Source organism: Rhea americana, unplaced genomic scaffold, assembly GCF_003343005.1.
Source record: "Rhea americana isolate MKP2758 unplaced genomic scaffold, rheAme1 scaffold_17, whole genome shotgun sequence".
Classification (NCBI taxonomy): domain Eukaryota; kingdom Metazoa; phylum Chordata; class Aves; order Rheiformes; family Rheidae; genus Rhea; species Rhea americana.
The window spans coordinates 3860610-3874218 of NW_028185816.1; the positions used below are offsets into that span (position 1 = coordinate 3860610).

The 13609-nt window shown below is 32.6% G+C and overlaps 1 protein-coding gene across 2 annotated transcripts in view; it reads right to left on the minus strand.

Annotated features, from left to right (window-relative positions):
- Positions 1-2534: 2534 nt before the first annotated feature.
- Positions 2535-13609, minus strand: part of METTL15 (methyltransferase 15, mitochondrial 12S rRNA N4-cytidine) — a 90367-nt gene continuing 79292 nt past the window's right edge. For both annotated transcript variants that reach the window (XM_085300883.1, XM_085300882.1), the window contains 2 exons: positions 12115-12293; positions 2535-3985 (listed from right to left, as the gene is read on the minus strand). In XM_085300883.1, coding sequence (XP_085157009.1) covers positions 3540-3985; positions 12115-12293 — 625 coding nt within the window. In that variant the 3' untranslated portion in view covers positions 2535-3539. The remainder of the gene's footprint in view (positions 3986-12114; positions 12294-13609) is intronic.

Genomic DNA, 13609 nt, shown 5'->3' on the forward strand with positions numbered 1-13609 from the left:
AAGTCTTTTCCAACATAAAGAAGAATATTGTAGCCATTACTGTAAGCTGTTAGTAATAAATAATAGAAATACTACTATAGAAAGCAATATACAAAAAGTTTTATACAATATTTGCTACCAGAAGGTAACCATTTGCTAATAGTGTTTACTGAAATAATATTTCTACTACATTAGGAATCCTCTCCTTCAAGCCACCATATGTGAAAATACTTTTGTAGAGCTATACAAATGCTGACATTTTAAATAAGAATTTTTCTCAAATGGTGTTCTCTGTATGTTACTCCAGAAGACTCATATTATTTTACACATTTGTAATAGATTTTTTTAAAAAATCAATGAAAATGATATCAATTAGTTATATTATTGAAAACATAACACATGATTAGGTCTTTATATTCCAGAAAAAAAAAGAAACTTTAATTTTCTTTAGGCAACAATAGCAAAGCAATACTAATAGCTGCTGACAGGCCCTCATACACTTCAATAGGCTTTAAATACAGCTAATTGCTTTACTTTAAAATGGTATTTTTAAAAAGGATATTATTTTTACTATAAAAACCTTTCTTACGATATAACAGTGCATAATCTTCATGTAATTATTCTATGTATTCTACTACTGTCTACCATAAGCGACCTCTTGTCCAGATAGGTACTTCAGCATGTAAAAATAACACTTCACTTTTTCTTAGATTACCCAATTAAATCAAGTTTTTATAACATTTCAATATAAAGCATGCTTACAAAACACAGAAATACTCACATAGCTGATTTCTGATCCTTTTCTTAATTTTTCAACATCCTTTAGAAGTACTGATGTGAAAAAATATGATGTACTCTAGCAATATGCTCTGTACATCAAAATTGTTTTGGCAACAGCACTGTCGCCACAACTATTCCCTGATATTCTTCTCTTACATATCTCAAGTTTCTCTTCTTCCCGTCATGTTTAACAGCACAGTATTGCCATATTTCTTGYAAACGTGGGCTACAGTCTTTTTCCTTAGATACATTATCTCATGTTTGGCTGTATTAAAATGAACATCACTTAGGTTGAATGGCAACATTCTAGAAATAACATTCAATTTGTATGTTGATAGCATGATTTGGTTTTCAGCGAGACTATAGTGTTCATCAGATAGTGTCTCCTTCACAAGTAACATTTCTGATTGTGGCAAAAATGTTTAATTCTACTAACGTGTCATACATACCATGTTAGGGAAGTTTAACATATTATGTTTATAGCTGCATTTTGAAAAGAATGTAAAGATCTTACATTCTTCACCTAACACAACTTCACCTACTAAATGAAAATGAAACACTTAATGGATACAAGAAGACATTGACCAATGATAAACAGAAGTTTTTCTGGGAAAAATGGAAACTTCTGCTTTCAGACAAAGAGCAGTTAAGCCCCATGCACTCTCTGTATCACCAGTTCAAAGCCGAAAGTAGAGAGACCCTGAGAGGAATGAAACGGATCATCTACTGAGAAGCGCCCAACAACTGATGCCCTGCCATGGTTGTGGAACTCACAACGAACAGGTAAGGAACTGACAACAGGAATATAGTATCAAATCTTGGCAACGAGCATATGAAATTGTACCTTTGAAATTAGATGGGAGGAGTGTGGTTTTTAAACATAGTTTTAAGCATATGGAATTTGGAATAATAAGGAATACTTTCATATAACTTCTGGGATATAGATACTTACCTGCTTCTACTGATACTCTTTTCCTGATGTGTATCCCTGAATAACCCATAACACTGCATTATAACTCTAAGCTATTGTACAGGCACAATTTTTTCAACTACAATTGAAGAACATTTCAATATGATACTTTAACCAAAAATAACTTTAGCTATTTATATTTAATGTTTGGATGAAAAAATGTCTATTGAAGGTACAGTTTTTTGTCTCTAAGATGTCAACAATAAATAATATTATTTGAAGTGAAATGTTGTATTTAATATTTAATAGCACATATAATGAAAATAGGAAAAAATATTGAAATTTCAGAAAATATGAAGTGCCCATCATATTCAGCTGTTATTTCAGACTAGTGATGTATGTCATGATGTATATACCTAAGAATACCACCAACATTAGATAGCTTAGCTTTACCAAGGAATTATACAATATTCAGATACTTCTGTACAGCATATATAGATGGGGAAACTAAATTTCAACTTGTTAATGTCTTATAACTCAAACAACTCCAGTGAAGTAATCATATTTCCATCAACATAAGGAGGATGTTCGATGAAAATCAACTCTGAAATTACCCAGTCAGTTTTCTTTCACAAGCTAGTGTAGTAATCATTTAACTCAGAGTCAGAAATTGCATTTTCTTGTTCTACCAGCCAAGYTCCAGGTTTACCAGAAATGAAATCCTGCTACAGATTTGATTATCTAAATATTTTTTTTCTTTTTCTTCTGAAGAGATGAGTCAGAGCTCAAAGATGTTGAAACTCATGTTATTTTGGGGTCATCCTTAAGATAACAAAGCATTGGTCTTGTAAGATAAAATACAAACTCTGAGCAAAATCCATTTAATATTAATTAGCTCTATCAAAAAAAAAAACCCAAATTACAATTTATACCAGTTAGAATAGCATCTAAATAGGAACCTGATGTTACAGTGGGCCACTCAGAAATAATTACTACTTACCTAAGTAGCAACTCTTAATAAACCATCACCAGCAAATGAGAACACTGCACAAGACCCACAAAACCCCCCTTTTGATGGTTTAATTATAACTGAATCAACACATACAGGATCTATGCACAGAAGTTAAAGTCACAGGAAGAAACCTATATTATCTACTACAAACTTTCCTTCAATTGTTGCTGTTTTTAGTGTCTGCATACAAATGGTGATTTTTTTAAGCATCTTTTCTTTCCCCAAAATACATTCATTATTTAGATGCCATAAACACTATATAACTAGTTGATCACTTATCTAAGGTAAATATTTACTAATTAACAGAGGTAAAATATACAAATTATTGGATAAAATATTAGATATTGTATTAATTTATTTAAGAACTAGCTCTTGGAATAGTCCTACAGGCATTCAATACAATTCAATACAAGAGGGAGATAGAATTTTATATACTGTGAATTCTTAGTCTGGAGTAAGTTTAAAGTAACCTAAATTAGCCATTTGTGCTAAATCAATCCCTGTAAAAATGTGCATCTCAACCAGCTACTCAATTTAGACTGTTAATGTCAAAGTTCTGTATTAAATCTAAAGGAAATACTGTAAATACACTGTAAATGTTCTTTTTAAGATGATGTCTTTTTGGTATAATCATTAACATTCTCTCATCTACCTATATTTTACCTTTTCATGCCCTGTTTATAACACTACATTCCAAGTAAAAAGAGGCACAAAAGAAAAAAAAATATTTTCCAACAGCTTTTTTTTTTTTTTTTTTTTTTTTTTTTTTTTTTCCATTTTCTTTTTAATCTGATACTATCCATCCAGTTATCTTTCTGGAAAATGAAATTACACAATTTTATTATCAAACATTTTGTTTTAAAGCTTAATAGCAGCTCTTAACTTGGCAGACCTCCCTCTTGGGTTTGTTTGAATATCCTTGGCCAGCGGTGTGAGAACTTTTTTCTGTATAAGATTCCACTTTGAGTTGGATTTTCCACAGGGAAGTTCTTCTGCGTCTTCTTCTTTGGAGCAATTTTTTAGACTTTGTCTTATCTTCTGCCTTGAGCCAAGATTGTACTTTTCTGTCATGTCTATTCCATGAAGAAATCGTTTGATGATACGATCTTCTAATGAATGGAAAGAAAGGGCTACAAGTCGACCTCCAGGTTTTAGAAACTTCTCAGCTGTCTTCAGCCCCATAAAGAGTTCATGGAGCTCATCATTTACAAATATTCGCAGCCCTTGGAAAGTTTTAGTAGCAACATGTGTAGGTCTCTGAAGCAAGTCTTTTCRCGCATACAACGCTGATGCTGGAAAAGCGCCTGTCAAATTTTAAAAGGTATAATATTAATATTTTCTTATTCATATACTACTAACCTGATATTGATCCACTCATGCAGGATGACTTTAAACAAAAGTATACATACGACTGAACCCAGAGTAGTGAACTTCCTTCTTTATAATACATTTTTATTGCCTGCTCTGAATTCTGAAAGTAAACCCTAATAAACTGAGCTGGCTTAAGTTGGGTGTTGCTTTTTCCTAGAACCATTCATAGAAATTGCTTCCTCAAATGCTTCACAAAGCTAAAATGCAAAACAATAGATGAAACTGTAAAGGGGAAAAAAAGGGAGATGGGCTAGATAAATCCTGTGCCTTACAACTCAGAATAGACAATGATAGTTCAAGTATTTCTTAGCTGTGGTTGGTATTTCGCTCTTGAGGCAAAAAAAATTATATATAATGTATGATGGAGATGTAAATTTGAAATGCTGCCTTCTAGATTATTATGCATTAATTCAGAGGCAGGTAAGATCAATAGAATTCTTACTAGGTGATAAATACTTTTCAATTAATTACTTAAAGCTTAAAAGAGGCCTCTTTGTGTGGGTATAAACACTGTTTACCTCTTTGTCTTCCTTCCTTCAAATGCTTACAAAAATATTTTGAGAAATTTACAAAATGCAAATGACACAGTTGCTCTCCTGCAGGTCTATACAGCAGAAAGTGTCAGGGTATGAATTTGTTGGAAAAAAAAATCACAAGGTTAAATAATCTAGACTGATTCTATAAAATTCCCTCCTCCTTCCCCTAAAATTCCAATGAATGATACACGTCTCTATAGAAGCAGAGAGAGAAAAGAGAGATTGAGATTTTCATGGAAACTTTTTTACAGCATTATTTAATGTATTTGAATCTTTACTATCTGAACATAGAGCAAAGAGCTAGAGAAGCCAAATTCAATGGATCAAAGGGACTGAAATGCAGAAGTCTTACACAATCTATGAATCCCGAATAAATTTATAATCTATTAGGTGAGTGAATGCAGGAGTCTGGTTAAGGTGAATTGAATGAATAAGGCTAGTGTATAAAGGGAAAGAATTATTTTTCCAAACAAGATTGAGGTGATGCAATGCTCCTGTTTTTTATATATATATATATATATGTGTGTGTGTGTGTGTGTGTGTGTATGTATACACACACACACACACGTATATAATAAGAATTCTATGCCTATTCTAAACTATAACATAACAAAGCAATGGTTTCAAAGTAAATGTAGTTCATAATCAAGCTACTGATATTCTACATAATGGAATAAAAAGGAAGAAAGAGGTATGATACCGCTGGAACAAGTTTATTAAACTTACATCTACAAACGTGATTAAAGTAGCCAATAAGAAAATTTAATACTAAAGTCATAATCTACTATGCTTCACAAAATATTTTATTACTGGAATTCTTCAGTTTGACAGGTAAGCCTTTACTTACGTGAGAAGACATATGCATTCAGCACCATGCATACACTTATTACCAGTGTTCAACAAAAGGAGAGGCCTATGATGAGATTTAAAAAAATTCAATCACTAGTAACAAAGTTATTTTCCTATATGTGGTGTATTCAAGATTCATTTCTACCTATTTATTTTTCCAAACTACATTCCTCACCTCCTCTAAGAATAAGAACGCTTGAATTAAATGTAAAAATCCAACCTATTCCCCTACATCCCCCCAACAAAACTCAACCAACCAAAAAACTCCAAACCCATAAATAGTGCTTTTTCCTGTTACTCTCTTCTGAAACCTTTATGACAGAAAGTAGCAACTGGATCAACTTCTTTCCAACACAAACTACTGCCCAGAAGTTCATAGAAGTTCACAGTTCTGTTTCACAAAACAGAGTAAACAGATTTAATCTGTGGGAAACTGGGCTCCTATACTTCCTGTAAACTTTAGAAAAAAATTACACTAGGCAGGTACCATCATTTCTGTTTCTGTGAATACCACTGTCTATGTGCTTCATGTAGTAAATTGTAAGGAAAAAAGACCCCACATACAGTCATTGTCAGGGTTACAAAATCTGACCTAATAAAGGACTGAACCAAAAGGAGAACTCAGGATCTCAGAAAGTAAGGTGTCCCACAAAACCAACTGACATCGAGTTTGTGTTATTTGGCATAGTATCTGTTTCTGTATTTAATTATTTACCTAAAAATATATTTCGATTTGAAAATGGAATCCTTGAAACTATCACCAATTGCCATTTATGCATGAAGAAAATTGCTTCTTAACACATAAGAGAATGCTGTGCTGAGCAAAATGAACAATTTTCTTTAAATAGGCAACTAATAACTACAAATACTAATAATTTGCCCAGGGCTCCTGGATWGTTATCAATTATATTGAAAGAGCTGGGTTTAAGATCAGGATGTGATGCATCCAAAATACCACAGGACATGCATGTTTCTGTAGCACTGTCAGAAGGAACACGCAGATATTCTACTTTGAAATTTATACATTCATTAAGTGACTAAACACACATCGCTTTATAGTCTCCATAAGAGAGAGTTGATTTTTCTTCAACAGAATTTGAAGTTTGCACATCTGACACCTGAGTATATTTTTGAACTTTACAGAAGTTATTGGTTTCTTGAGAGGAGAAACTACTGTTTTTGTGAAAGATTTCATATCACAAACTTATTTCTTGCTTTTTGCAAGCCTACAATTAAAAATACTGAAACTGTATCTCACCCTTCTACCCCCCTTCCAAAACCAAGTCCATCCCTTTGTTTTCACTTACTGAAAATAGAAAAAACTAGAATGAAAGAAGTACTGTTCTTTTACAAAATATTAGCTACTAGGAAGTTACCTGATTAGAAAACAGAAAGTGTTTTTTCAATTCTGTGTTATTTTATTAGCTTTACACTGGCACTTCCTTTCTCCTGCCATTTGCTGAAAATTTTACAGTTGTGACTTTTGTTTTAACATGGGTTTTATACTTTCAATTTTGGGATGTTACCATCCAGAGCTTGCGTTCACTTCTCAAAGCAAGACCAGAAATCTTAAGTATCATGTATTAGCAGTCTAAATACTGATACCCATATATATATATATATATATATATAAAAATACTGCTGGTTTTCTGGGGATGATCCATTCCTGACGTTCTGAGAGTATTCATGGTCCAAAAGCATCATAGATAAAAGTGAAGCCAATCCACGAGAGGGTAGGATGAAATCTGGGTACAAATCTGTGTCTATTTTTGGGAACCAACCCATAAAAACAGAAGCCTAGAATGAGATCTTTTTATTTTAATTTCCATAGCCCATTGTACTGGAATTTTAGTCAACTACAGAAAGCTTTATCTTCTATGTCATCAAAATATCTTTCACTTATCTGAACTAAGAATATAAAGGTCTGCTCTATTTCAAAACTGCTTTTGTAAAAATCTAAATAGACATGACACAGTGATACCTGATCAGGTTTTTTACAGTATGACCATGAACACCATGCAGTGCTTTTGCAATTGCAATTGACAAATGAATAGCATTTGTCCACTGAATGGACTAATAAAATAAGTTGCTCAGGCTACCAGGATGACTAGAACATTAAAATGTCTTTGGAAGGTTCTTCTAAATGCATGGCCATTGTAGAATGCAATTAACTGTGCTTTGAAATATCTGTAAAGTAAGAGTTAATTTTGAAAACTGAATCCTTAGGATACAGATTTATGTCATATGTTGAATAAAAATAAATAAATTAAAACCCAAATACATTCTGTAACTATAATAGTCTTGTATGTCTCAGATGAATATGCACAAATAGCACTGCAGGTCATATAGAGCAGCACAGAATACTAATATTCACGGTAACACTTTACAGCTTTATGTAGCTAAAATCCCACTTTTAAACCCCAAACCAAACCATATTGAAGTCCAGTGACCTATTGGTCTGTCTTCAAAGATCACTAACATGTAATAAATATAACCTCTCATTGTGATTTTTGTCATACGAGCCTTTTTCTTTTTAGAGCGGACAGATTTGATCTATGGATCTACAGATTTATGTACTGAGCTATRAATCTATGGATCTGTAGAGTGAAAAATTTTTCTGTCCCACTGTTAATCCTAATATAGTTAAATAATAACCTGTTTGTGCTTTCTGCTAAGGAACCAAATCCCTCCCCCAGCTCCTTCCAATTATCATGAAACTAAAAGAAAATCCTTCCTGGTAATGGGCTGTACAATAATATAAAAAAATCTGTATGGGAAGCTTGTAAAATGGATTTCATTCATAAAAACACCACGCTTCTGGCTAGATGACTAGTTTGAAATCCCAGAGAGATAAATTATCATTTTTAGTTTTGGGATATCCTCATGTTACTTACACTTTTATAAAAAAAAAAAATCTAATAAATTTATGTGTTAAAAGGTATTGAATTTTTTAAGCTTATGAATGAAATTAGCAACGTGCTGTGCCTGTCAATATGAACTATTAAAGTCCCTAGAGTGTAGGAGAGTGGGAGAATTTAAAAATTAATTCAGATCTTGCACCTGTTTGCAGGAATCCGTCTGTTGTATTAGCATTGCATTTAATAAGGTTCTCTGACGCAACTGATGTCCTTTTGTCTAGGCTCCCTTAGCACAGTGTTAATTCCCACCCATCCGAAATTCAGGCAATATTACAAATTTCAAACTGATAATTAAAGTCTATAAAATGTGGACAGATCTGGATGAGAGTAGCTTAACTCACTCGTTCTTTTTAAACTTCAGATTTCTTTAATAGCTCATCATCAGTTTCTGTCAAGGCCAAATGATTACATGATCTCAAAATAACCTGCTAATAGATTACCTATCTAAATGCCACTGAGAACAATTAAGTTTTGAACACAAAGAAAGAGATAAAGTATGTTACCAACTGAAAAGAAATCAAAGTAGATGATCAGAAATACAGAAAAAGCATATTAAAGTTACACTGAACACATTCAATAATTAATTTTGCTGAACAGTTTTAATGCACATCCTGTTAAGCCTAGCACTTTCAAACAGAACTCAACTAGCTACAGCAAAAGCCACTGGAAAGTGTTTCTTAATTGACTTCCACACATCTATTCAAAAATCTTCAGTTAAGAACCACTGATGTCTAGTATTTACAGAGCATTTATCATTATAGATAGCTAGCTGAAAGAAATATAAAGTGTGAGTGGGTTTTGGTTGTGCTGCAGAAAGAGATGATGTTCACAGGAGTGAATAAAAAACGAGACGTCTGATAAGATTTTGAGATCTGAGTACATCAGGATTACAAGATAGCTGACACARTTAAACTTTTAAGTTTTACTAATTCTACAAGAACAGCCCTCCTCTTTTTTCTTTAAAGTAAACTACAAATTCCATAGCAACAAAGTCTGCTTATATAAATGGATCAGAAGCCTTTTGGATAGCATTCAGAAAAAGATATTAAGCCAGACACTTTACTTTTTTTTTGTAAGAATTCATTCAGTGGCACACTATGTAGAAAGATGTAAGAACTTGAACAAAGTATCTTCTTTAACTGGAACAAAAAGCTCAAAGAAATCACTTGGACACCTGAGTTAKCCCCAAGCCGCTATAGGCAACTCTGAAATACAAATTTATTCATAAATTTAACATACTATATCTCAAAATTCTCTATCTTGCCAATAAAATGTTACAAATTTCTGATTTTTCTATAAGCTTAAATATTTTCTTTTCCTGCACACTTACCTCCCTATCAATTTACTAAGAACAATACTTCCTCTAATTTTTTTTGTTTAGACCAGAAGTCTGGCATTCTATGGGCTGGTCCAAACCTAGCTTGGACTTAGTCAGATTCTGGTTATCGGCTGGACCTTAACACAGAAGTTTGGCGTTTTAGAAAATCTGAAGCCATAATAAACTGTGTCTTGTGAAACAAATATGGCTATACCTGAATTATCAGATACTCAGATCAGCAAGAAGAATCAATAGCAAAAGAGATAGAAAGATATAGCTTCATTAGCTAGGCTCTTTATTTCTTTTCTCACCCCTACACTGGACAAAAAATGATTCTGTTCTGGAGAAGAAATCATGTTTATATASAGTCTGTGAAATCTAAAATGCGAGATTTTATTTTTCCGTTTAATTTTTTTAAAGGATTTCATATTTAAACAATGGGTCATAGATTTTACTCTGGTGAAATCTTTAATTAGTCTGAGATTTTTGTGCTGGGCCACCAAGGGAATTCTGCAGGTGTTGGTGTCTAGCACTTTAGCTTACCTCAATTCCTTCATGGGTATTATTTTGCAGAAGAATATATATTCATAAGAGATGATGAATTACACAAAATATATACAGTTACCAATTCTTGGTGGTTTGTTTCCTCTTTTATTTGAAAATTATCCATTATTTAGAGTTTTTTTTAAGGTATAATCAGTCTAAAAACTAGTAAGGATCTACCCTTGTGCACCTTACTCAAAAATCAAATTAAATTCTACCCAAAGAGGTACTGCTCTAAATCTGAAACAATTAAAACAATCTAAATTTGTTTTAATTATTTGCATACTTTGAAAAAGCACATCTAAAACATAGGTATTTACCAATCACATTGGCGGATGTGCCCTGTACATGCATACTTGATTCACATATCAAACTGCTCTTCAAACAGAGGTAAGGGTTTAAAATGAGAACAAAAAAAGCTTTGTTATCTAAAGTGACCATTAGGTGATGATCCACATGTAACCCATTAAACATGAAGGCATATTTGATCACTGTCTTTTATACTCACTAACATTTTTATTTACAAGTTCAAGTTAGTGGGCAAAATTAATTTGGAATTTATTTTATTGCTTTTTCTTTTTTTTACAGCACATAACACATTGTATCTTTAACATAGCAATATGATTGCTTTAAATTCATTAGTAATAGTATACCTTTATTTAACCGTCTTCCAAAGAGCATGAGATATACGTGACAAAACTCCCCGAATTATTAACTAGTAAAGTTGATAACAACGATTATTTTAAAAATGTAACTTGTCAAGTATCATTAAAGGATCATACAATGATTCACCTCTTTGTTATTCAACATTATTTGTTCCCCACATACACTGTATTCACAACAGTCTTCCTATTGCAAGCAGTTGCTTGAAGTACTTTTATCATAACAGCTAAACTGGGCTGGAGGTAATCTGAACAATCCAAAACTTTTGTTTTTGTCTTTAAAAATAAGTCCCTATCAAACTTACTAAGGTTTGTTATTAATTACTAGCATATTTGTCAATTACTATTCTATTAATTATCACTTATTATAAATTACTATTAAATTTACAGTTTAGATAATACAAATTTTTGTGAAAACAGTAATAATTTTAAAGATCTTCAAGATATACATACAACTTTAACACTATTCTTTACTAAATGTTAAATGTGGATAGCCAGTTTTAAGGTCTATATTCATAGGAGTCAACAATTTAGACATATTTGTGACAAGACTCAGTAATTTTCATTTCTTGGGGGAAAAAAAATGTATGTTATAACATTAACAATGAGTATTTGTATCTCATTTTTCTCCTTTAAAATTTTTCCTCTAGAACACAAACGTGAAGGTTCTTGTTCCGCCTGACTACATTTTGTTCAAGCAGTTTTCTTGTGAAGAGCAACTAAGATAAAGTATTTCAACAGGCACTTCAGGCTGAACTCATTGGCATTCACGAAGTGAAGCAAGCTATATATCCTTTTTGCTTTCTTGTTCTTTAATGAAAGAAATAATTTGATTTCATTTGTAATTGTAAACTGGTGTGGTACATCCCTATCCCCTTCAAAATATTAAAAAGTAGAATTTTAAAACTAAGAGAAGCATATGACCTATCTGATATTTGAAGGCTTATCCATAGCTGGGATAAAGAATTCTCTAGGCTGCTGTCTTTTTATGTTTCAACTTGGTTGGCACAAATAATAAATCGCTTCATGTAAAATCTATTATTATACTAATCGGCAAACTAAAGTAGAAGAAGTGGGAGCTTACAAAATGAAAAAAAAAAAAACAAAAGAGCTGACATCAGAGCAGAATAGGCAGGATTAGATCCTGCATGATTTCAAGTACAAATAGATCCCTCTGGGACCTTGGGGATTAATATTTTTTCTCTCTCAGCCACTGTGAAGAATTAATGAGGGTACCTGCAACAATGCTTGCAAGCTGCTGAGTTCTGGTGATGGGGTATATGCTGCGTGCCTGAACGATGGCTGAAGCGATTTTCTTGGCGTGCCTCTCCTCCCCGTATGTTCTCAGGATGGACGCAAGTGCCTGTTGATCTAAAGCATTCACAACATCAGCAGCAGTGGGCATGTCAGGATACCTACGCACAAGAAGAGCCAATTAGTCCACTGACGTCAGTTTTCATTGACAAGAGGTGAAGCTTCATAGCATTGAGACACAGAGTCAAACACACACACTGCATAGAAGTGCCTTTCAGGTTTTTAAATAAGAGACAGGAACCCTATGAAAACAGATAGAGCTTGTACCTTATAAATCCTATTTCTTGCTACTTTAGATGGACTATGTTCCTCAACGTTAATTAGACTAGCTTGTATTTCCAAGCATTACAGTACAACTATGCCTAATGAGTTGACAAGAATAAATATATCTCTGTATCACCTTAAAATGGAAATGCTGTGTGACTATTTTTCTTTAGACAGCTTCAGAATATAAACCTGTCCCTCACAGGTTCATTTTAGTCACCTTGCATTATATGTTGGTTTCTATTCAGAACGAATCTCAAGGATCTTTTCTTTCACATCTACTGCTATGAAAATAATTGTTTATGAAAATAATTTACTTATTATTACAAGGCATTAGAATTTATATTCAAACACTGTTTTTGAGGGAATACAAATGACCTAATATGACAAATGAAAAGAACTATTAAAATTATTAAAAACTATTACATATTACATACCATACATACATATTTTTTTAATCTATGCCACTTTGCTACCRAAAGAATTCAAGGTATTTTATGAACATTATATATCAGGTTTAATAATGTGGAAAGAACATATCATCTATTGCTTAATAAATTCTCTTCTACCAATGTGCAGAATATTTTTCAGCCATTTATTACCYTCCTGCAGTATCTCACAAAAGATAACAAAACTTAGAAATCAGAGGCAAGTAGTATCATAGCAACAACTGTAGTGTAGGCTTTTGTTATGCCACAGGTATTCTTTGTTCTTGTGATACCATTACATGTATGTATTCTTATGATACAAATACAAGCCTGAAGTTCAGATTCTTGAAATCAGAGGGCTGAATCCCAATAGGATCATCTGAGCTTTTTATACAAAACTGGAAAAAGGGAGTATCATGGAATTTGTTATGTGTTAAGACTTCTGAATAATTTCTCAATAACTGAGGTTTCCCACAGGCTCTATGTGAACAATGAAAGGTCAAATGATATTTCTTAAGACCACAGGTTCATCAAAACACTGGGCGAGAAATTTTCATTTTCCTAATAATGCATTACACAATTACTATTATCTACACAACAAAGATCTTCCTTTTTTTTTCTTGTAAAAAGTACAAACCTATATTAAGTTGCTTGAAGAAGAAAATTCCTACATAAACAGAAATTATTATCCTACTATTGCATTTCATCCTCTTGAATATACTCCA